This window comes from Elephas maximus, chromosome 25 (genome assembly GCF_024166365.1).
Source record: "Elephas maximus indicus isolate mEleMax1 chromosome 25, mEleMax1 primary haplotype, whole genome shotgun sequence".
In the NCBI taxonomy this organism is placed as follows: Eukaryota; Metazoa; Chordata; class Mammalia; order Proboscidea; family Elephantidae; genus Elephas; species Elephas maximus.
In genome coordinates, this window is record NC_064843.1 from 38,481,343 (window position 1) to 38,506,436 (window position 25,094).

Genomic DNA, 25,094 nt, shown 5'->3' on the forward strand with positions numbered 1-25,094 from the left:
GCTGCAGACCCCAAACTGCAACCCTCTTGATTTTGCTGCCCCTAAAACACCCGTAATTTTTATTCAGCTATTTCCCCTCAGCCTTACATACCCTTCCTTCAATTCCCCATTATCAAAATTCTCCATTCTTCAAACATCAGCACCTATGAAACTGTCCCTGAATCTCCCCTCAGAACATAGTGCTCCTTCAGTGTGACTCTGGTGTGAGCTCCCAGGGGCAGAGCAGTGACCTGGACAGCCTGTGTCCTCCACCATAGTCCAATCAAAAGGGTAGCTGGAGCAGCCAGCCTATAGCAGCTCAGCCTCAGGCCGCCTTCATACCTACTTCTGGGCCAGGCAAGCATCAATCAACATCCCAGTCTACAGGTGTGCTTGCCTCCTCAATGGATCCATCCATCCCCAGGGTGGAGGCAACAGGTCCTCGGCACTGCTCTGGGCTCCCAGTACTCACAGCTGGGCGTGTTCAGAGGATGGGTGGAAAAGACTGGCAAGAACAACGGCCAACAGCTTACAGCTTCTTTGCTGGTGGAAATGACATGCCGAGGCAAAGTGGCATTCACACAACACTGAACGTGCGCCTTTAGAGCCTTCAGCATTCTGGAACAGTACGTGAGAAACAATCAAAAGCACTCCCACTGGGATCTCTTGCCACTTGCACAGCTCAGCTGTGACTAGTCCCCACGCAGCAGCTCAAGTGCTAGGTCATGCTTCTGGCAGGTGAAACAAGACAGCCTTGCCCAAGGTTTCCAGCAAGTCAAGGCCACCCAGGAGCCCACAGACCACGGCAGTCTGGGACCTGGCGTGGGAGGTGGGGAGCATCAAGGCCAGAATTCTAAGACCACAGAGTCCACTCCCAACAAGTGGTGGACTGGGACAGAACACAGAAGAGGTGATGAGTAACCACATACAGCTGTTTATTTTATATAGGGCTCTGTACAAAACATTTACATGTATTCTTTACAGAATAAGTAAACGACCTGAAGGTAAAAAGATTATGCTTTCTTCTCATTGGCAGGGGAGAATCCTGGCGTCAACAAAAGCTGACATAGATAAACTTTCTTCAGAAGCTAATGCCACTTGCTTCCTGGGATCCAAGAAGCTGTGGTCTCGGGACCCTGGTCACACATGCCTCCTTCCTCTTACGGTCAATTCCTCCCGTATTTGCAGCCAGCATGAGTGCCAGGGGGAAGATGCTGCTGCCCATTTGTGAAGGCAACAAGGGGACAAACTGCTGTGGGAGAAGACTGGAATATTTGCCCCTTGTCACCTCTGGATCCTGGAAGAATTTTCTTTGTCCTTTCTCCATTTATCCACCTACATCATGCTCACCCCAGGCGAGGCTCCTGCTATTGCGAAGGCCCCATCCCTTTGAGCTTGTCTGGGCTTTAAAGTGCTTCGTGTCCTTCAGCATGGGCACGCTGTACCGGCGCCGGGCTCAGCCAGCCGCCCAGCATGCTACCTGCCCTCCACTCTGCACAGTGCACGCTGTGGACGTGGTGCCTGGGTAGGGATGAGAGCACTGCGGGGAGGGTGGTGGCGTGGAGTGCTTCTGGCGCGTTCACCAAGAAAACGTCTGCCAAGAGAGAACATGTCTAGGAGTGACCAGGCAAATTAAAGTACGTGGCTGCTTCAACTATGCATCCTGATTCTGTAAAGCAGCAAAAGGCACTTTTTCCAAGCCAGAGTTAGTCTGAAATAAACCTGGCTTCACTGACGGGAAAAGCCAGCGGACAGACTGAGTGATACACTGTCCCCTAAGCCTGCAGAGTCCTCGGGGAAGCCTGGGACTAGGGGCTGGCTGTTTTAAGCTCCCACCATGCTCTTCTGGTGGCAGTCTGTCCCCATTCCAGGTGCTGTCAAGTTTCTGATGACATTTCCAGCCAGGCAGGAGAGACCAGCAGTTGAAGGGATAAATCAAACACAAAAGATGATGCCAGGGTAGGGGGAGGTACCTATCTGGGAGCAAAAGGGTGATTCAAAGAAAACAGGAAGGAATGACAGCGAGGAAGTGGACACTCTGGAAACTTGAGGCTGTTTTAGAAACAGCAACTCTGGCTAAAGTGAAATGTTAAGAGTAGAAACCCAGGGTCTTAGAAGCTCAACCTCCTAATGAGAGCTATTTGTCCATGAAGGAACTGTTATTTTAAAAGTGAGGCTACTTTATATCTTTTTATATTTTGGGCGTATATAATTCTAAAAATAGTAATAATCTCTTATTATAAGCAATGCCATGTGGTTTATGGAATAGGGAGAGAAAAAAAGAGATGGGCAAAACCAGTCTAGGTCTGGGCCTAAAAACTGCCACTCATCCCCACTTGACTGGAAATGCCCAAGTGATTTCAAGGCTGAAAATAGGAAGGATTTACATAGTAACCGAGATCACATCTGTCTCTTTGATTTCTGACCAGCTAATGGTGCCACTCTGAAGAGGGCCAGTCTTGTTCTCAGGCTAGCTTCCTTTGCCCTCTAGCTTTCATTCCAAGGTCTGAATTCTACAACAGCAGCTCCTTCCTTCTTTGTTCGTATGAAGCAGAGAACACAGCGAGCTAGCTGCAAGGAGGGCAGTCAGTGGGCCAGGTTACTTACTACTGGGCAGCCAGGAGGCTTTAACCAGGGCAGCCCAGGCCTAGCCAGTTCCAAAGGCAGCTGGAAGCTAAAGAAACCCATTTCCTCCAACCCAGGGGAGGCAACTAAGAGCCCACTCAGAAACCCACTGTGAGGGGGTCAAAGTTCTACGCCCAGGCCCCCAAGTGCCTTCAATGTCAGCCAGGCTCTGCTGTTGGCCTCTGAAGCAAAGGCAAACCACGGAGACAGGCAAGTGTGGCAGGAATAGGAAACCCTTGAGAGAACCCTTTTTAATAAAGGAAATTCCAGCCCCTCCCAATCCTTCCACGGAAGGGTGAGACCTTAATGTAACAAAGTAGGAAGTGTCTTCTCTGCCTTTTAGGGAAACAGTTGCAGTTGGAATTTAGGGGCCCACTCCAGGGCACTTTTCACCACAGCCAGAGCAGCTGCTCCAAGCGCCACAGTCAGCCCCATCACTGCCAGTTTCACAAAGCGGTTGGTCCTTGGTTTGGTCAGGACATCTTTTGTTGGGTCCTCAGGCCGCAGAAGTCCCCGAAACCGCTGCCGCAACACCATGTCAGGCCTCTGTTGGGCTGACGCCAGTTCAAAGTCTTTGAAGGTAGAGGCTGCGGTTCTGCACGGGAAGGAGACAGAAGGAAATGGCGTGAACAAAGGAGCAAAGAGAAACTGAACAGGCGGAGGTCAGGGCTGCTCAGAGGGCAGTCTAAACTGGGATCCTGCTGGCGTAAGCTTAGATCTCCGGAAATACCCTCTTACCCTCCCCAGACACAAATCTTCCATCACTTCTGCTCGTTTACAAGTGCTCCTGGCTCCACTGGGCCTCAGTCCCGCTCACCTCTCGGCCTGCTGCTGGGCAGCTGCCTCCCGGGCCAGCTCGGATGGGGGAAACTGGACGAAGAGGTCTCCTGCTCTACTGATCAGTGTTTCATAGGGCAGATCCTGAGGGATCTGGGACAACAGGTGGTGGACCGAGGCCATGTCACAGTCACAGTCCAGGACTTCCTGCTCACGATGTAACACGATCTGTGGAGAGCAAGGCCATGCATCAGTGGGGCAGACACACTGGGCTTGGCCACATGGATTTCATTCTCCTTAGAGACGAATTTAAAATGATCACAGACAGGGCTCACTCCTTTAATTTTCAGCAAATTCTGGTATCCATCTACCAAGCAATAATACGCACACTCTGAGTGCCTTTCTTACTGGGCTAGCCTTTCCTGCTGGGGGAAACTTCCACTGACCAAATTAAACCCCGAGTCCTCCAGGCACACCTGTGCGCACCAGCGCTCCTCGAAACCTTGAGAGAAATGAAGTAGATTCTTTGAGGGGAAAGAAAAGGAAAGGGATTGCTAGAAGAGCCCCAGAGCTGCAGTACAGAAGGAACGGTTCCAACAGTAGCAGGAACGGTTCTTATTCCCTTTAAAGATCCCCCCTTGGGCCGCTGGGCTGCATGTCCACACATGCTGAAGGGAGCAGCGAAGAGCTCCCCTGGCCCCGTCCCCAACCCCAGATTCAGGTCCTTCTAATAACCGGAACCCCCACCTTCTACCACAAGCCACCTCAGTTTTCAAACTTAATACCGGATCTCTTATTTTCCTAAACATGGAGTTGGCAGTTTATACTACTGACTGTTTCCCTAATTGTGTTCAACAGCAGAACCCACAGTTCCAGGAGATGTCAATAGGGACGCTGACAATTCACAACGCACATTAGCATTTTAAAGGTTCAGAAGAGTAATGCAGTAAAGAAATCGGTTTAACTTTGTTTAATTAGCATTTCCCAAACATATTTGCACATACAACATTTGTTTTCATGACAGCCCTATGAACACTGTGCAGAATGGTGTCTAGGGACAGCCTGGGCAATGCTGCCTCGACTCCCAGATCTGTCCTTGGCATCTTTACCTCGTCATCAAGGTTTCCTTCAGGGGAAATGATCTAAGTTGGATGAGTGACGGTGAACCCAACTGCTGGCTCACAGCCGTACCTACCACAGCTGCAAAGTAAATGGGCATCAGAGGGTGGCAGGCCAGGAAGAAGTCGTATAACCGCACAACGTGCCTGAAGTCGGACAGGACGTGTCCAAACCAGGTGATGAGCCAGCTGAGGGCAAAGATGGTCCCCACCTCAGCACTACGATCAAAGGAAATCCAGATGTTAGGTCCCCTGCTGGGCCACCCCTTCCCTTCCTCTGGGCCTTCTTTGTCCTCAGTACTGGTGAGAAGGAAGCATGTGAGAAATATGTTTTCTGAAAAATTCAGCCACCTACGAATTCATCATATTCTCCTCGTGAAAAACATCTTTAAGACATACCCGTCATCGTGACACTAACACCACAGCAGGGTCCTGGCTGCCTTTTCTCTCTGGGTGCTCTCCTAATGGCCAACAAACAGCAACTACAAGGACGGGCAGTAGCTGTTCTCAGAGGCCTGTGCCATGATTTTCCTCCTGAGAAAATCACATCCCTTTTAGGAGCACAAGTACATATTCTCAGGCTTGAGAACACAACTAATTTTCAGTAAACATGAGAAAACTGGAATGTCTTCAGACAGCCATTATTTTAAAAAAAAAAAAAAAGTAGTATTGGTTGAGGACACATTTCCAACTAAAGAGAAGAGAAAGAAAATCCTATGAGATTTGCAAAGAAATATTTTCTTCCCCTGGGTACTTGGGGAATAAAACCACCCACAGATGGCCTTGTCATTCTTGCCTCTGGATCCCCTAAGACTTTGTACTTCTCTGAAGCAATAACCTGTGAGTCTACTTTGGCATACCTACCTTATCCACTTCTCCCTGCTGGATGTAGACTCCTCAAGGGCATGGTTGTGTCATCTCCCGTATCCCCAAAAAAGCACAGTGCCCAAAAAGCGCTCAAAGACTATGCACCAGAACTGAATTATCCAGAGAGCTGGTAACTGGAAAGGACAACTCGGAAAAACTTAACGCTAATCACCATAAATGGATGATGAAATTGGACTAGACTTGCAGGGAAAGGAATAAGGACTGACAGATAGCTAAAGGTGTGTATGTGCACATAAATGCAGACACATACATACCTCTGCATGAAGTCATGGAGCTCCGGGTTCACCTGGTCAATGATGGGCATCAGATAGTTTAATATATGCTTGGTGTTGTCCATTGTTGGATCCATGAAATCCCTACCAGGAGACAATTCAAAGAGCTTGGTCAGATCAAAGACAGATTAGACCAGGAATGAGGGGTGGAGTAGGGTTCAGGCCATCAAAAAAACTGACTAGGAAATGGGCTGAGGAGTTATCCCCAGGGGAGCTTGAAGAGTGAATCCCATCATCTCATATTCCCCTGTGCTGGTACCTGAGGTGGTGGGTAGACAATTTTTCTACCAGGGATGCTGCCAGCCTCTCGCCTACCACCAGCAGAAATGTGACCACAATGTCATGGTAGCCTTGGTAGTAGTGCAGCTGAGGGTTCCGCTCCAAGATGAGGAGGATGATGTCGATCAGCTCTTCCTGGAGCCCTTCTCTCTGTTCATCTGGCATCCCTGGGAGAGGAATGAGAAGAGATGCACTTGAACACGGCAAGCAGCCTAGTAACAAGGAATAAGGCCGGCAGTGGATTTTCAGAAGTGTTCAATAAAAGATAATAAATTACAATTTGGCAACAGACATCAAGATCCACATCCTGTTGCTACCACCTGGTATACTGGAAAGAGCCACAGACTAGCAATGTTACAGTGGGGAAACCTGGCAGACACCATCTTAACCAAGTGATGAAATGAATACCGCCAGTGGCGGGCCCATGTGACAGCCTGCGGCTCCTGATCTGATGCACTGAAAGGAACTCTGCCCCACTTCAGTGCAATTCCTACCAAAAGAGAGGAAATTGCCGGTAACCCCAAAATGAGGGAAATTTTACAAAATAACTGGGTTGTACTCATCAACAGTGAGTCCCTAGGTCACACAAACGGTTTACTAACCTAAAGGTTGGCAGTTCAAACCCACCCACTAGCACTACAGGCAGAAAGACCTGGCGATCTGCTTCCATAAAGATTACAGCCAAGAAAACCCTATGGAGCGGTTGGTTCTACTCTGTAACACACGGGGTTGCCAAGAGCTGGAATCAACTCAACAGCAATGGGTTGTTCTTTGTTTTCTTCAAAAAGCAGTTCCTGAGTGGTGCAGTTAATATGCTTGGCTGCTAACTGAACGGTTGGGGGTCCAAGTCCACCCTGAGGTACCTTGGAAGAAAAGCCTGGAGATCGACTTCTGAAAAAACAGTCACTAAAAACTCTATGGAGCACGATACTACTCTAACAAACGTGGGGTCACTATGAGTCAAAACCAACTCGATGGCAACTGGTTTTTCTTCAAAAATGTCATGTCATAAAATACGAAGAAACTGTTCAGATTAAAGGAGACTAAAGAGATACGACGACTGAATGGAAAATGTATAAATTTTAAAAATCTGAATAAACCTATATAGTATCATATCAACATTGTTACTGATCTTGATAACTGCACTGTGGTTAAGTAAAGAGCCTTGTTTTCAGGAAATACACGCTAATGTGTTTTAGGGGTAAAGGGGTATTATCATGTTTGCAATGTACTGTCTTTGCTTTAAAGCAATTGTTGACCATTTGGTCTCACAGAGATGATTTTTTAAAGGAGCACAGTACTCACAGGTGATATTCTTTACTTTGTGAATCAATCTGTTAATTTAGCCAGAAGGTAACCTCAGGGGACAGTTTCAGTTTTAAAGAGTATTTCAGGGCAATGGTCTTGGGAGTCCGTCAGTCTCAACTGGTCCAGTAAGTCTGTTTTTTATTTTTAGAAATTTGAGGTTCTGTTCCCCATTTTCCTTCTGTTCTGTCAGGGTCCGTCTGTTGTGGCCCAGATGAGGATGGTCAGTGACGGTGGTCAGGCATCATCTAATTCTTCTAGTCTCAGGGTCGATAAGGCCTTGGTTTGTGTAGGCTACTAGTTCTACAGACTAGTTTCTTCTCTGAGTCTTTGGTTTCCTTCTTTCTCTTTTGCTCCAGCCAGGTAGAGACCAATAGCTCTATCTTACATGGTTGCTTGCAAGCTTTTAAGACCCCAGACACTGCTCACCAAACCAGGATGCAGAACATAAACTTTACAAACTGTACTATCCCACAAGACTATGGTCTTAAACTTTCAAACCCAGGAAACCAATCCCGCAAGGTATTTGCTGATGTCTAAGAAGTACCTGTAACTGTGCCCCCTGTGCTTTATTATGTATATGAATACATGTGCACAGTCACACAGACGCATGTACACATACATAGGCATATACCTACATATATATATGTATACACACCTATAAACATATGTGGTGTCTACATACATACGTATATGGCTGCACAAATATTTTTTGGTGTTGCTGTTGTTTCAAAATTATACATGCCATAACGATTACCAAAAGGTCCTTTTCCCGACATCGTTTACCTTTATCAAGCTGTGCACACTTCACCCTCATTAAGTGTTACCTTTTCCATCACCAAAAATATCATGTGAATCCACCCCTACCTGTTCCTGGTAACCACCAACAAACATTAGCTTCTGTATACTTGCCTGTTTGTGTCAGTTCATGAAAGTGAGAACACACAGTAATTGTTCTTTTGTGACTGACTTATTCACTCAACATAACGTCCTCCAGGTTCGTCATGTTCCAAGATGTTTCGTGAACTGATTTTTCTTAATTGCTGAGTAGTGTTCCACTGTGTGTACGGACCACATTTTACTGATCTATCCATTCATCCATTGATGGGCACTTGTTTCCATGCAATTTATTCTTAAATGGTTCAGAAAACAATGCGCACGCGCGCGCGCGTGTGTGTGTGTGTGTATGGAGAAGGGGGAAGAGAAAGCAATTACAAAGCAAATGTAAAACACTAATATATGAGGAAATCCGGGGAAAAGGTATCTGGGGATACCTCGTCCTATTTTTGCAACTTTTCTGTAGGTCTGAAATTATGCGAGATAAATTTCAAGCTGCCATGTTCTCCTCTGAACCAAAGCACATCTCACAGGAAGTACTGGTCTCCCTGATGCAAAGACGTGGCTGGCAACGGGAGCCTGTCTCAGGAGCTTCTGGAGGATGGAGCTAGTTCCGCCAGCGGTCAGTGTGGCTTCTCAGTTCATCTGGCTTTTAGCATGAAATGCCACACGATGGCCCTGTTCACTGCTTTATGAGGATGGCACAAAGCACGGCTTTCCCATACCATCTGTTCTGCCAGTAAAACTAATATTCTAAGAGAACGCAGCTGACACAAGGGCCTAGAGTAAACTTAACCAAGGGTTTAAGGTGAGAGCAAAGCTTGCCTCTTGCCCATATTTACCCTTATTTACTTCTCAGAAAGACACACTTTAAAAGATAAAATAAAAAGAAAATGAAATAAACCAAGTACTATGGGTAGTTAAAGTAGTGAGAAAAAATTTAAACCTTGTTTGAATTTTCAGTAGAGTGGTCAGCTAAGCCCAGGAGAACATAAATGGGAAAGGAATATGAAACCTACACAGAAAACTCAGCCTACAAAAAAAATATATACTGATGTTACATAAATGAAAACAAACCAACCAACCAACCAACCAAAAAAAAAAAAAAAAAAACCAGTTGCTGTGGGAGTTGACTGACTCATGGTCACCCCACGTGTGTCAAAGTAAACCTGTGTTCCATATGGTTTTCAATGGCTGATTTTTTGAAAGTAGATCGCCGGGCCTTTCTTCTGAGGTGCCTGGGTGGACTTGAACCTCCAGCCTTTTAGTTAGCAGCTGGGCACATGAACCATTACATAAATAGAAGACGAATAAAGGGTTCAGAGGGAAAAAAGGTTACCTGTGGAGAAAAACGGGGGGCATCTGTCCTGTGTAAAAAAAAAAAAGTCCTGTGTCGTCTCATCCAAAACCAGCAGGACTGGAAAAAAAGATCAGACCACAGCATATGCTTTTATCAAAACCAGCCTGGCAAACTACTGGCTATGTGGGAATCACAAGAACATCTCTAGAGAGCAAGGATACAGGCAGGAAACAGGGCCCTTTAAGAGACAAACTCTGAGCCAGAGCCCGGTTTCAGGGGCGAAGCAGTCAGTTTAGATGCTCTTGTTCCCTTTAGCAGTTCTCCTCTCTTCATGGTCCTAAAGGCAGAGTTACCAGAGGAAGAGAGAGAGTCATAAACCTGAGGCTGCTGCCCAGTTTCATTCACTGGGAAAATGGAGAGAGTGGTCACTCGTCTTCTTTCTGGGAATGGAGAGGCAATTTTAAGAACAGACTCTGTAAACAAGCAGGGGCTCGCCTCTCTTCAAGTCCAAGGTCCCAACGTATGTATATAAAAGATCTCTCTATAAATCTAATCAATTGAAGGCATTAATAGTTCTTGTTAGTGCCCAGTTCTAAACCAATCTGCCCTTTAAAGCCAGACTGATCACTCTAGCCATCCCCACAAAGTCCCTTCTGTGGTTCTGAAGAAAAAAAACCAAAACTACTCTTCCCTTACTACCTGTAGGCCAAGAGAAATTATTTTTGACTCAGGCTTTCACAGTGGAGGACTGAAAGTTACTGAGTCAACCAAGGGATGACTCAGTAGGTTAGGAGTGCTAAATGTCCCAAGGAAGCAGGGGCCTGCATGTTAGGTCACACTGTGAACTCCCCAGAGTTGGCAAGAACCAACACAAGAAAGGAGTATGAGAGAGACAGAAACCCCTATTCAGAATGTGGCAAGACCAGAGAGCTTCTCACCAGGAGGGAACCGCCGTAAAGACCGTCTGACGTCCAGCAGCACTTGTTGGTAGTCCTTGCTCATTTGCCGTAGGTCCTTCCCTATTGGAGGAAAAGGAACTTGTTACTGTGGGAATGTCTGGAAAGCCAGATCAGGAGGAAAACATTCTGGAAAGACACCAACGGCTAGATACCCATCTCAGCTTTTCCTGAAGCAAGAAATGACATATGCTGTTTCATGTAAGTCAGGATGACCGTAAGAGGAGGGAATACAGACTGTCCAGGAGGGAGTACAATGAGGTGGAAAAAGCAGCAGAGAAGAAGCCAGGAGACCAGCAGCCCAGTGTAGGCTGCCGCTGTGCAACCCTGGGGAAATCAATTTCAATGTCCATATCTGTAAAATGGGGGCATTCCCTGCCATATGCACCTCTTGCATTACTATAAGCATCAAATAGGATCACGGATGTGGAAACCACAGACCACTGAGAAAACTCGAACACCTGTAGGGTCTGGGGAGCATTGCACTGTTCAGAAAGAAGTACCAAGATAAACCTCACAGGGTGAACCTAATCTCTCTCTTGACCTGAAAATACGACTAAGACAATGCAAAAAGGAGACAGTACTGGTTTTGGCTGATAAGCCCAACACAGCGTGGAAATAAGGAGGCAGGCTCTAGCTGTTACATACCTAGTGTATGTTTCCCTCACAACCCAGTAAAAGCTATCAGAGGATCCTGTGCCATACTCCTCCGCACAGACTTCATCCTATAAAAGGACATGAAAAATTCGGTTTCTGATAGAAGAATATCATCTCAGGCTTTGGAGTGTGAATACAGCAACGGATTTTCCTTCCAACAAAAAGCTGACTGCTCCAAGGCAGCCAGTTCCGAAAATAATAACAAGTGGCAACTTAACACCTACTCGGCTGCACCATGACACACAGGAGCCTTCTAGCAACAGAAAAAAAGGCCCTGTTTTAATCATCTCCAGTGCCTGGCACACAACAGGAGCTCAACTAATATTTGCCAAATGGATGAAAGAATCTCCAGCACCTGGCATTCTGCCACACCTAGCCGGAAGGCAACGGCTGTCTGATGAACGGATGAACGCAGTGGGATCCTGCAGTGGGATTCTCGTCGTGCAGCATTTCCTTTGTATTCTGCACTGTATTCTCAGGGACCCCTTTTACTACAACAAACTTGAAAATCAAGCTTTTCACAGGATTACAGAGTTTTAGAATTGAAAAGGATCGCAGTATTACCCAATTAAAAAGGACTTTCTTTTTTTTTAAAAGAACTTTAGTGGTATCCTCTCTCCCGCTGGCCCAGGGCTGCTCAAAATGTAATCTGCAGCAGAATCAGCTAGCGTGCTCGTCAAAATACAGGTTCCTACAATCTACTCCAATGAAGCAAATCTAGACTGGATTAGGGTTTTTTTTTTTTTTTAACATTGTGCTTTATGTTCAAATTTACAGAGCAAATTATGATTTATACACAAAGTGCTCCATGACACTGGTTGCGACCCCCACAATGTGTCAGCACTGTCCCCATTCCCACTGAGTTCCCCATGCTCATTCATCTGGTTCTCCTGCCCCTTCCTGCCTTATTATCTTCACTTTTGGGCTAATGTTGCCCTTCTGGTCTCGTATAGTTGATTGCCCCAAGGAGCACTTTCCTCACGGGTGTTACTGTTTTATAGGCCTGTCTATTTTTTTTATTACCTGGCTGCAAGGTGATCTCAGGGAGTGGCTTCACATCAAAATTAGAAGGGTAACTAAGGGCCACAGTTTCTAACAGATCAGCAAGTCTGGTTGTTTTTATGAATTTGGATTTTGCTCTACATTTGTCTCCCGCTCTGTCTGGGACCCTCTATTGTGATCCTGGTCAGAGTGGCAGGTAGTGGTAGCCAGGCACCATGTAGTTCTCTTGGTCTCAGGCTGGCAGAGGCTGTGGTTCATGTGGTCCACTAGTCCTGTGGACTAACTGCTTCCTTGAGTCTTTGGTTTCCTTTACTCTTCTTTGTTCCAGATAGGAAGAGACCAATAGCTAGATGGCTGCTTGCAAGCTTTTAAGACCGTAGGTGCTACTCACCAAAGCAGGATGGGAGAACATTGTCTTTATGAACTATGTTGTGCCAATTGACTTAGATGTCCCCCGTGACTACGGTTCCAGCCTTCAAGCCCAGTAACTCAGCCCCATGAAGTGTTTGGTTATGTCTCAGTCTCCCTGACTGTACTCCCTGTACGCTCCACTATACGTACGACTATACATGCAGCACCTAAGAGTACGTATGCAGAAACAGCCACAATGTCAGTCTATATGTGTACATGGGTGTGCTCCCACGCCCTCCCATACCTATCCAGCATACATATCTGCCTATGTATCCACTCGTAAATTATTGTTTATTACTGTTGTTGCAAGGTTGTATACGTTGTAGTATTTAGCGTAGCTGCCTTTTATTCTTGAGTATCTCTCAGTGCCTTTCTCTGCCTTGGTCATGTTGTGCTGACTTCCCCCTTATTGTGTATTGCCTTTCCCTTCACCAAAGTTAGCACGTGTCTGGTTGGTGGTTTTCTTGTCCTCCTCTTTCCATCCATGGTAACCATCGAAGAAAATTACTTTCTCTGTCTAAACCCTTTTTTTTTTTCTTTACTGTTTTATAATAGTGGTCTCATACAACATTTGTTGACTTAATTCACTCGGCATAATGTCCTCCAGATTCACCCATGTTGTGAGATGTTTTGCAGATCTGTCATTCTTGATCATTGTGTAGTATTCCATTGTGTGTATGTAACAGTTTTTTATCCAATCATCTGTTGATGGGCCTTTAGCTTGTTTCCATCTTTTTGCTATTGTGAATAATGCTGCAATAAAGAGGGGTGTGCACATGTCTATTCTCATCACAGCTCTCACATCTCTAGGATATATACCTAAGAGCAGGATTGTTGGATCGTATGGTATTTCTGTTTCTAGCTTTTTTAAGGAAGCACCATACTGTTTTCCATAATGGTTGTACCATTTTACATTCCTACCAGCAGTGTATAAATTCCAGTCTCCCCACAACCTCACCAGCATTTGATGTTTTCTGATTTTTGGATCAGTGCCATTCTTGCTGGGGTGAGATGGTATCTCACCGTAGTTTTGATTTGTATCTCTCTAATGATCACAAGCATCTCTACATGTTTGTTAGCTGCCTGAATGTCCTCTCTGGTGAAGTGTCTGTTCATGTCCTTTGGCCATTTTTTAATTGGACTGTTTGCCTTTTTGTTGTTGAGGTGTTAAAAAGTTTTCTATAAATTTCAGAGATTAGACCCTTGTTGCATATGCCATAGGCAAATTTTTTTCCACGTCTGTAGGTTCTCTCTCTCTTTTTTTTAATTGTGTATTAGGTGAAAGTTTACAGAGCAAATCAGAATCCCATTCAATAGTCTGTACATGAAGTGTTTCATGGCCTTGGTCTCATTACCCACAATGTGTCAGCACCCTCCCCATTTCCGCTCTGGGTTCCCCATTTCCTTTTGTCCTGATTTCTACCCCTCCTTGCCTTCTCGTCTTTGCTTTTGGGCAAATATTGCCCTTTGATCTCATATAATTGATTGTTCTAAGGAGCATGCTCCTCTCAGGTGTTATTATTTCATGAACTCGTCTATTATTTAGAAGCCCTGATGGTGCCATGGCTAAAGCGATCAACTGCTAACTGAAAGGTTGGCAGTTCGAAACCACCAGCAGCTCTGCGGGAGAAAGATGTAGCACTCTCCTTTCGTACAGATTTACAGCCTCAGAAAGCTTATGGGGTCACTATGAGCTGGAATCGATTCGATGGCAATGGGTTTTGGGTGGGTCTATTTTTTGGCTAGAAGGTGGTCTCCGGGAATGGCTTCAGTTCCAGGTCAGAAAGGTGTCTTAGGGGCACAGTCTCGGGAGTTACTCCAGTGTGTGTCGGACCAGTACATCTGGTGTTTTTTGTGAATCTGATTTTTTTTCTACAATTTTTTTCCCACTCTATCTGGGGCCCTCTGTTGTGATCCCAGTCAGAGTGGAGGTAGAAGTAACCAGGTACCATCTTGTTCTTCTGATCTCAGGGTTGTGGACGCTGTGGTTCATGTGGTCCAATAGTCCTTTGGACTAATTGCTCCCTTAAGTCTTTGGTTTTCTTCTCTCTCCTTTGTTCCAGACAGGAAGAGACCAACAGTTGTATCTTAGATGTCCACTCAAAGGTTTTAAGACCCCAGATACCACTCACCAAGGTATGATGCAGAACATCGTCTTTATAAACTCTGTTGTGCCAACTGACACAGATGTCCCGAGTCTATGGTTCTTTGCCTTCGAGCCTAGGAGCTTCATCCCGTGAGGTGTTTGGTTATGTCTCACCAAACCAAACTGTGCCCCTTGTGTGTTCTATTGTCTGTCTTAATATATGATCACCTACAATCATATATGTAGAAATAAGCACGACCAAGCCTGTATCTGCCGGTGGGTGTGTTCCTTTACATCCTCCCACACCTTCTGGCATATCTATTTACCTATGTACCCATTTGTAAATTATTGTTTAATACTATTGTTGTAGGATTGTCTGTGTTATCGTAATTACCGTAGCTGCCCTTTATTCTTGTGTTCCTCTCAGTGTCTTCCTTTGCCTTGGTCATGTCGTGCTGACTTTTCCCATAGTGCGTACTGCCTTTCCCTTCACCAGTATTAACGCATGTTTTCTATCTGTTTGGTAATTTTCCCTCCATCCCCCTTCCATCCCTGGTAACCACCAAAGAATTTTTTTTCTTTTTTCTACATGTAAACCTTTTGCTGTTACTTTGTAATAGTGGTCTCACATAATATTGGCTCTTTTGTGATTGACTCATTTCGCTCAACAAAATGTCCTCCAAATTAATCCATGTTGTGAGACATTTCACAGATACATTATTGTTTATTGCCGCACAGTATTCCATTATGTGTACATACCACAGTTTGTTAATCCATTCATTTGTTGATGGGCACTTAGGTTGTTTCCGTCTTTTTGCTATTGTTAATAATGCTGCAATGAATATGGGTGTGCATACGTCTATTCATGTCATGGCTCTTATTTCTTTAGAGTATATACCTACGAGTGAGACTGCTGACTCTTTATTCTTTTGGGTGGAACAGGTATTTTTAACAAATTCCCCTATCTAGTCAATACTTTAATCCCTGGTAAAAGTCCATTCCATTTTTGAATAAGACTTTACTTAGCAGTTTGACCTTTTTATCAGAGCGGGCCTAAGCATATTCCAAAATGCTTTGGGTTTACTTATCTACTCATGGTTTGAAATAGGCATCAAAATCAAAGATCCTGGAATGCTTTTCTCTGTGCCCCCTAGATCAGCTCCCCTCACAGTGCCCTGCCATTACCTGATAGAGGAGGTGGGTCATTGGTGTTGATGTTGAGGAGCTTAGGCCACACTTTCCGCCGGATCTCATCAGTCAGCAGCCCTCCTTCGCTGATAGCCATGCGTCTAAGGGCAGCCACATCGGTGGGGTCACTGTTCAGAGCTTGGTGTATCTCCGCCACTTTCTTTTTCCTCTTGGCGTTAAAGTCTGCAAAACAAAGGGGGGAAGGGATTAGGCACAGACTCAGCATGTGCACATTTCCTGCTTAGGGCTCAATCTCTTTATTTGGTTTGAGGTACAGAGGTGTCTCCTTTCAGATAGACAGCTCTGCAACCAGCTGTTTGCATACAGTCCCATAGCCAGATGCACTATTAACTTCAGGATCAGTTCACGGAACCTCATCAGAGAAAGCTCATTATGAAACAGATTTTAAACAGCCTGTTTTAAAAAGATCATCTTTTTCTATTGGTCTGAACCAAAATCGGGGGCACAGCTCAGAGATAACTGCATTTTTTAAAACAGAAAGATGTAGTTAAAAAAAAAAAAGGATGAGTTAAAATTAAACAGATCTTGGTTCAAATCCTGGCTCTGCCACTCATATGCTATATAACCTTGGGCAGGCTACTTCACCTCTCTGAGCCTCAGAGTTTACATCCTCCTGTCAGGACACTTTTCTACTTATCTCCATTTGTCAGAACCCAATCACATGACATCAACGTAACTGCCAGAGGCTGGAAAATGAAGGAATAGCATCTAGATATCTGGTGACCACTACCTTACTTTTACGCAAATAACGCGTGTTATGCGTTTTTTTGCCAACTGTGCAACCTTCCTGTTGCTATTTTCACAAGTGAGCTGCATTACATATGTAGGCACATTTATGTAGGCATGTTATTTGTGAAAAATACAGTACATCTCATCAATACTTACTACAAGTGCTAGTCTCCTATGAGTGCCCCATCAATACTGAACCGTATTTAAAGCTAAATAAACACTAAAATCCTTTATCCTTCTAAAATAGGTAATAAATCAATACAATTTAAATGGACTGATATAGAAACAAAATGTTATCCTGATTCTCATTGTCTAAGAAAAAGGCCACTGTATTAGTACAATAAATATAGGCAACCCACCTTTTCCTTCAAAGAATAATGTAATTTATGCTGGATTGATGAAGTGGGGTGTGAGAACGTACGGGGTGGCAGATAATTACGTGACCCCAAATTCCTGTTGCTATTACTTATTTACTGATGTAGAGCAATCCCAAATATTTCTGATCATTCCTTGCTAAGTCTCATAACATCTCTTTGCAGTAGGAGGAAGGCAAAGTTTATAGGTGGAAAATCTATAATTCGTAGTCACTGACTATCAGAGTGGAAAAAAGCCCAACTAGGTGTCCCTCTATTTTTAATCCTATTTAGTATTCCTGCTTACACTTTCTGCTTGACTGCAAAACATTAGATATGTATAATTTGAAATGTCCAGAAATTCAAATCAGTTTTTGGTATGTGCTTTTCCACCATGTAAAATGTATATTGTTTTGGTGTTAGGTGCCACTGAACTGGATTTTGACTCACTGCGACCCCATGTGACAGAGGAGAACTGCCCCATAGGATTTCCTAGGCTGTCATCTTTATGAAAGCAGATTGCCAGGTCTCTTCTTCCTTGGAGCCAATAAGTGGGTTCTAACTGCCAACCTTTCAGTTAGCAGACGAGCGCTTCAACGCTGTACCACCAGGACTTCTTTCTATGTAAGTTAGAATTAAAACATTACCAGTTTCTGTCAAGTCGATGCTGACTCATGGCAACCCCATGTGTGTCAGAGTACAACTGTGCTCCATTGGGTTTTCAGTGGCTAATTTTTCAGAAGTAGATTGCCAGGCCTCTCTTCCAAGGCACCTCTGGGTAGACTCGAACCTCCAACCTTTCAGTTAGCAGCTGAGCATGTTAACTGCTTTTACTACCCAGGGACTGCCAGAGGCAAATTGGGGCTTCAAAATAAAATCTAAAGAATGAATGAAATCAACAAGATAATATAAGAAGTAACAAGTAATTTTTTCAAGTGTTGTTTCTGACAAATTATTACAAAATAGTTCATAATATTGTCATAGAAAAAAACCTCCAACACATTAGTTGTGAAAGAAATTCTTTCAGATCTACACTACAACCACATGATACTCAGGACAAAAAGGGTGACTAGCATAGTGTCTGTTCACAGAAACTTTTTAAAAAATTTTCATCATGATATTTCTAGTGCCCCAGGCAATGTTTAACACATAAAAGGTGCACAAATATATTCTTTGAATGAATGTGGGTGGTAAAATACATCAAAGCTTTAATATATCTTTGTGCCCTTTAAAAGAAATATGGACTTCTTTAAATGAACACTAACTAGCCTAACTCTACGTCCCTGGGGGGTGTAAACAGTTAAGGTGCTCAGCTGCTAGCTGAAAGTCTGGAGATTCAAGTACCCTGACACACCTGGTGATCTATTTCCAAAACCTCAGCCACAGAAAACCCTACAGCACACAGTCCTACTCTGCCACACATGGGGTCGCCGTAAGTTGGAATCAACTTGACAGCAATGGGTTTGGTTTGGTTTTCCTCACTCTGAAACAAAACGGATTTTTAAAATCAATTTATAGATATTTAATTTGCATAAAATGTGCAAAACACTAGGCATATATAAGTAACAGGCGAAGAGTTACAATTATAATAAATGTTCAGTAAATTTAGACCCATCCAGCAGTTAATGTGTTTTCCTAATGTAGTGCCTCTCCCTTTTTAATACCCAAATATACAGACCTAATACACCTCTTAATACAATAATCTTCCACTATTGCTTATATAGAAAATATGTACATCACTAAAACTTAATACCATGTTTTTAACAAAACCACATGTAGAAAAAGTCTCCAGTGACATGCCAAAACAACTGATGACACGCTGAAAAGTAGAGTGTCAAAGGCTACGTAGGCCTCCAGTGTGGCTGGTGGTAAAAGGGGTCGTGACACTGCAAATAAAACTGCTTCTTGAGAACTGTATTGATTACCAGTGATTAGGGAGCAATGTCTTAAGTGTTTCACATCTGTGTAGGAGCCTGTCATTTATATAGGCAGTTTACTGTGTTTAAATCACGTTTCAGGAAATCCGTTAGGGGTTTGTGGTTGATGTGTGTCATGTTACAATCTTTCTATTTACAATTATAAGTAATAGGCTCTTGGTGAATTTTCATGCAGGATGTCTAATTTTAGGAATGGCTTACTTTTATTAAATGGATGATACTTGTATTTAGATTATACCTGCTTACCTGCACCACTGGGAAAATAGGACAAAAACATAAGAAACATTAAACAACACAAAGCAACGTCACAGGCAGTGCATCCCAACTGCATGTAATATGTGTGCAGACAATAAACGCCAAGCGCTCAAAGAGCATGCTATGGGCCTGGCTATCCTGAGAAGACTGCGCCTCGAAAAGGAAGAGGAGGACTTAGACTTGGAGGAGGGACAGAGAGCAGAAGAAAGGCTTGGAGACAGGGACACGATACCCTTTCATTTGACAGAATAAAGACTCAAAAATATTCACATAGCATTATGAGGTACAAGGCACTAAAGCTAACGTACAGTGGGCAACAGTGCTGGAAGGGAGGTTAGGCTTTAGAAGAGACACCAAGCAGCTTTCCTCAGCAATGTTACTTCTATTCCGAGGCAACATGACGAAGCTGCACATTACTAACACAAACGAACATTGGCACTAATAGCGCTGGTTACCTACCTATGAGAACCATGACATATAAACCACATAAAGAGAGGCACCAACTGGTTTGGAGTCACATGCAACTAGAAGTGTAGACAGGAAAATAACTTACACAGGTACCTTTTCATCCAGGTAAACCTGTCCTCGTGGCTAGACTGTTGCTGTTTTCCCTGATAACCTAGTAGGGTCACCATTTGTTTCAGTTTGAGAGAATCCGGGTTTATGCCTACAGTCCTGGCAATAATTGTTCATAACAAACCCCTCCCGACCCCCACAATCTCAAAAGTGTCCCAGTCTGAATGCTAAATTAAATGGTTACTCTACCTAGAAATCATGAAAGATCAAGTATCAATTCCCTCTGTCAGCACTGCACATAACTAGTCAAATGTTTGTTTACAAGGTGCTTCGAGTCGTTGGCTAAGTTGTGTCCATCCATCTATCCATCAGTCCACTCATCTGTCCATCCATCCACCTGCCTATCAGCCCATTCATCCATTTATTAATACATCATTTAATGAGTGTTTACTTATACTGAACACTGTGCTAGGGATAAAGAGATGAATATGACTCACTCCAGTCCTTGAGAAGCATACAGTTGGGTGGGACACAGTTATTACATATAACAGAATCATGAAGGATTATCAAAGTCCAGAAGAAAGAATGACTACTGAGGTAATAAAGAAAGGATTAACTGAGACTATATTCTGGCACTTTCTTAAAGAAGATTTTGCCACATGGAAAAGGGTGTGTGAAGGTGAGAACATTCCAGGCAGAGGAATGATTATGTGGAAAGCCCTTGTCACATGAAAGAAACACCATGTCCAGGAAACAGAAATTCTGTGAAGCTACTGTCAGGTAAAGGGAGAGGGGAGACTACAGAAAATGAGGCTTGCAGAAGATTCTAGGCTTTACCCTGTACTTCAGGGGGAGCCAGGGAGGGATTTCACTTTGGCCCTTAGGGCCATTCTTAGGAAGAGCAGGCCATACATTTTCAGGAAACAGAGAAGACTCTTTTTGTAACAACATAGGCTCTGACAAAATATAAGCAAGAATTGAATTCCTAACAATGAAAAACCTACCAGAGTATTTGTAAAAAAATTCTTTTTTATACTTTCTACATGTTACAAATTAAGAGAACTTAAATTGTAACAGTGAATATTGCTTGATGTAAACTGGCATTCTAAAATTTTGTTAGCCTATTTGCTAAGGGTATAGAAATTCTTCCTCAGTTCGTTTAGATGTTGTATCTGCCTTTCTGAACAAGCTACTCAGCAGGGCCATAGTGAATCTGGGGGAAAGGGGAACTGCTGCTTGTATCTTGGGGAAAAGAACACTGTTTGCAATCAGCTGGATTTCCATTAGGTCTTGGCAAATAATCTGCCATCATGTTAACTACTTCTGAACCAAAACCACAGCTCCAACACTTAAGACTGTTTTATTTTTAATCTTGCATTTCAAAATTTACGACTATCTTCTCATTTTGCCACTCTGTGCGCACTCAATAAATATGTGCTGAATAGAATTAGTGGTTAGCATAGCTATTGTCCCTCTGAAAAATTTTGGCCTATAGTAAATGACATTCTTTCCCCCACACTACTGCTAAGAATACGCTTACTGCAGAACTCTAAACAGACTTTCAGACTCTTTGGTCTGTTTCTAAAGCTACTGGTGCTTCCCAGAGATGCTGCTCAAATGTGGATTTTAGCGGCTGTCCATTCAAGCCCCAATACCATCTTCCTTGACCCTGCATTCCAGTGACTAAATGTTAACAGGAAATAAAGAAGGCACTTCTACGTGAGCACCAATCTCCCATCCCACCGCACAAGTATTTTATTGCATCTTACGTGTAGGCTTTCAAGGTGACATAAAAAGGGACGCATACCCAGAAAACTCAGGTGAACTAGAGATGTGTAAACCACTGAGAGATAAGGTCTACTGTTAAGACTACACGTGAGGAAGAAGGCAGAGTTCCAACTGAACAACGAACTTGCATATATACGCTTCATCTCAGAAAGAAAAAATCATAGAACTATACTTGGGATGCTCAGGAAAAGACTAAATTTAATGCCTATTATCTATTTTATTTTAAAATAAGCTTTAGATATGGAATTTTGGTAGGGACACGTATTTCTGGACTTGAGACCACTGTATCTGGGCTTGGGATGTTTTTATCCCACATTCCATCTGTAAGTAGCACATAAGTAATTCAAATCCCCCTGAATTCTTTCTTCTCCAATTTCTTTCCTGCCCCACTTAACAGAGAACTGTACTGTATATGCAGCCCTGGTGGTACAGTGGTTAAGCATCTGAATCAACCAGCTGCTCCTTGGAAACCCTATGGGGCAGTTCTACTCTGCTCCGTAGTGTCGCTATCAGTCGGAATTGACTCGATGGAAATGGGTTTTGGTATATTCCAAAGCTGATTCCTTCCAAATTCCTTCATAGTAGAGGTTTTGGATACCATAACAATGACTGAATTAAATGACAGGCCCACAGCTGATTGTAAAAGACAAGATTCTGCTTTAAATACTCTGATGAATAAAAAGTAATTCATTCAACAAAGGAAAAAAAAAATGATACAGGCACTGCTTTGGCCTGATCACAATTAAAGTGATCGCTTAAATAAAGGACACTGAAGCAGCAGTTCTTAATAGTTCAGATAAAGATGGCTGCGCCCCAGTTGTTGACTCCAATTTCCCACAACTCTGCTATACAGCCAAAGTAAAGCTTCCTGCTTCTCAGAGCAACAGGTATCTCCAAAAGCATCTGGCTTGGGGAACTTAACATACAGGGGAAGGACAATGAGTAAAGATGATCACTACCTATGCTTCCTCTAGAAGTTTTCCTATCACCAAAAAAAAATTAGTGACTTAGATCAATTATCTACACACTTAATAACGGAATCTTCTGTGAGAGTACAAAATTCCATACTATTTGGTTTAAACTTGCATTTTCAGAAAGCGTTACAGTTTTAAGCAGAAGTTAAATTCTAAGCAATGCTAGCCTTAATCAAAACAATGAAAGAGCCAGTCAGAGGCAGAGGGAGTGATTCCTCTAGGCAAACACCCCCTAACCCACTCCCTTGAACTCCTGATGCTGACACTGGAAATTAACTTAAAAATTTATGCTTGAACTTCATATCTGTACCAGAGAAAGGGAGTGGGAGAGGAAAACCTCATCCTTATCCTGGGTAAGGTTCCTATTAAAAAAAAAAAATAGTCTCTATTTTTGGAGGTTCTAATTGGTTGCTCCACCGCCGATCTGTCAAGTTGTCATACTGTGGTGGCTTAGGTATTGCTAGGATACTGTAAGCCATGTCACTAGTATTTCAAATACCAGCAAGGTCACCCTTGGTGAACAGGTTTCATTGGAGCTTCCAAACGAAGTTAGATGAGAAAGACAGGCCTGGTGATGTACTTCTGAAAATCAGACAATGAAAACTCTATGGATCTCAACAAAATATCGTCCAATAGAGTGCTGGAAGATGAGCCCCTTAGACTGGAAGGCACTCAAGATACACAGTGGCCACAACAATGGACTTGAGCGTACCAACGATCTTGAAGATGGCACAGGACCAGGCTATGTTTCATTCTGTTGTTACATGGGGTCGCCATGAGTTGCTGCCAACTCATCAGCAACTAACAAGTTTCTACAAAATAGTGCCCAAATTATCAGAGATTCATTAACTACCTGAAACATAAAGGTAAGCACACATCAAGAAAGACTGTTTTAGGCCAACGATGGAGAAAAATATTCTAAATCAATCTGATCATAAACTCTACAAAGGAGGGCTTCTAGTAACTTTGCCAAGAAGTATCTGATTTTAAAAAAACTACTTTTTTTTTTTTTTTAATACTTCGTTTCTAAATTCTTTCTGTTCAGAGGAGCAAAATTAAAGGGACCAGGGGGTAAAGTCTTGCAACCTAGAAGGACCAAGCATAGCTGCACTGCAACAGGTCACAAGATCCCTGCCTCTTGGGCACTATTATGCTATGAGGCCGGATGTCACACAAACAACCAGCAAAGGGTTATGATGCTAAAGGGCCCAGAGATGTTATCCGGGGAGTCAGCTCCACTTTCATCCAGTATCAAAATAGGACAAAAAGGAGTAACAGAAAATGAGCCCAGATGTGACACCAGGTGCTTCATTTAAAGGTGGTTGGTTCTATTATGAGCAATACTTATCAGAGGACTAGGAAGTAGAAAAGCTACCTTATGCCTCCCCAAGAGATAAAAGATTATTTTTGTTGACACGGGGTGGGTATTCAAAATCTTAATTGTCATGTATTTATCATATGTAAGACATATTAAAAAATATAGTACACTACGAAATCATGACTTCATGAAAACTACTGCTTAGGATAAACTAAGGAAAAAAGAGACAGAAGAGCTTTTTACAGAATTAATATTAAAATGGATGGCACACGATAGAGAGAGAAAGTAGATTAATCGTTGCCAGGGGCTGGGGGATTGGGGAATGGGCAGTGACTGCTAATGAGCACCGAGTTTCTTTTTGGGGTGATGAAAACGTTCTGGAATTAGATACTAACTAGTGACGATGGTTACACAACCTTGCGAATGTACTAACAATCACTGAATTGCACCCTTTACAATACAGGCCGAATTTTATGGTACGTGAATTAATTTTTAAAAATAGAGGTCACAGGGAAACCAAGAGGCTGACAGGTGAATGAAGTTTGGGAAATCTGCCTTCCAGCGAGCGAGACGTCACCAGAAGTCTGCGGACGTGGCCGGACAGTCAGGCCAGGGGGTGAGGCCTGGTCTCAGTTCGCAGGGAGACCCGACTCCGCTTCTTCCCAAATGTAACGAGACAGGGTCGCAGGGCCTCGGCCCGCCCTGTCCACTGGGGACGCGAGTCTGTCGCCACGGCTCCTCTGGCCCCTCAGCCTCCGCCTGGTCCCCCAGCCCCAGGCCCTCTTCTCCTCCCCCGCCCTCCTGATCCCTGCCTCCTCCGACACCGGCCCGGCCTCAGGCCCACTGCTCCCACAGCTGTCTCCGGCCCCGCCGGCCGCCCCTGGCCCACACGGCGTCCCCGCAGGCCGCTCCTCGGCGCCCGGCCGGCTTCCGTACCTGCCTTCTCCGCGCCGCCGGCCCCGGTGCTGGAGGCGGGCCCGTCGCCCTGAGCACTCCGGAGAGCCATGCCCCGGGGGCCCGGGCCCGGGCCCGAGCCCCGGCTGGTGACCGAGCCGTGAGAGACGCGGCGGGCGCTGCCCCGAGCCGCCGGGTGGGTTTGGCTGCGTCGACCAGCGGTGCGCAGGCGCGCTAGCGTCCCCGCGCGGGCTCCGCCCCTGCGCCTGCACGTGACGCTCCCTGCGCGGGGGCAGGCGGCGACGGTCGGGGCAAGCGCGCACGCTCCCTGAACAGGGGGAGGGAGAGCCCGGCGCCGGGCCCGCGCGTTAGGCGGGTCTGAGGTGTAGAGTGTGGGCTCTTGACCTGGTGTGTTAACTGCTTTTACTTTCCTTCTCTTTCAAATGGGGTGATGATAATAACAGTATTTAAGTTAGAGTTATTGGGAAAGTGCTTAGGACATAAAAAACCCAAACCCATTGCCGTTGAGTCTACTTCGATTCATAGTATATACTGTATGTATATGAAACCCTGGTAGCTCAGTTGTTATGAGCTACGGCTGCTAACCAAAAGGTCGGCAGTTCAAATCT

General features: G+C 44.3%; 1 protein-coding gene across 1 annotated transcript; it reads right to left on the reverse strand.

Annotated features, from left to right (window-relative positions):
* Positions 1-890: 890 nt before the first annotated feature.
* TBC1D20 (TBC1 domain family member 20) lies at positions 891-24,685 on the reverse strand. Its single transcript, XM_049868906.1, has 8 exons — positions 24,508-24,685; positions 15,678-15,863; positions 10,319-10,399; positions 5,919-6,105; positions 5,642-5,743; positions 4,577-4,718; positions 3,422-3,609; positions 891-3,199 (listed from the first exon to the last, which is right to left on the reverse strand). The coding sequence occupies exons 1-8, from the start codon at positions 24,575-24,577 to the stop codon at positions 2,944-2,946; spliced, it is 1,212 nt and encodes a 403-aa protein (XP_049724863.1). The 5' UTR covers positions 24,578-24,685; the 3' UTR covers positions 891-2,943.
* Between the last annotated feature and the right edge of the window lie 409 nt (positions 24,686-25,094).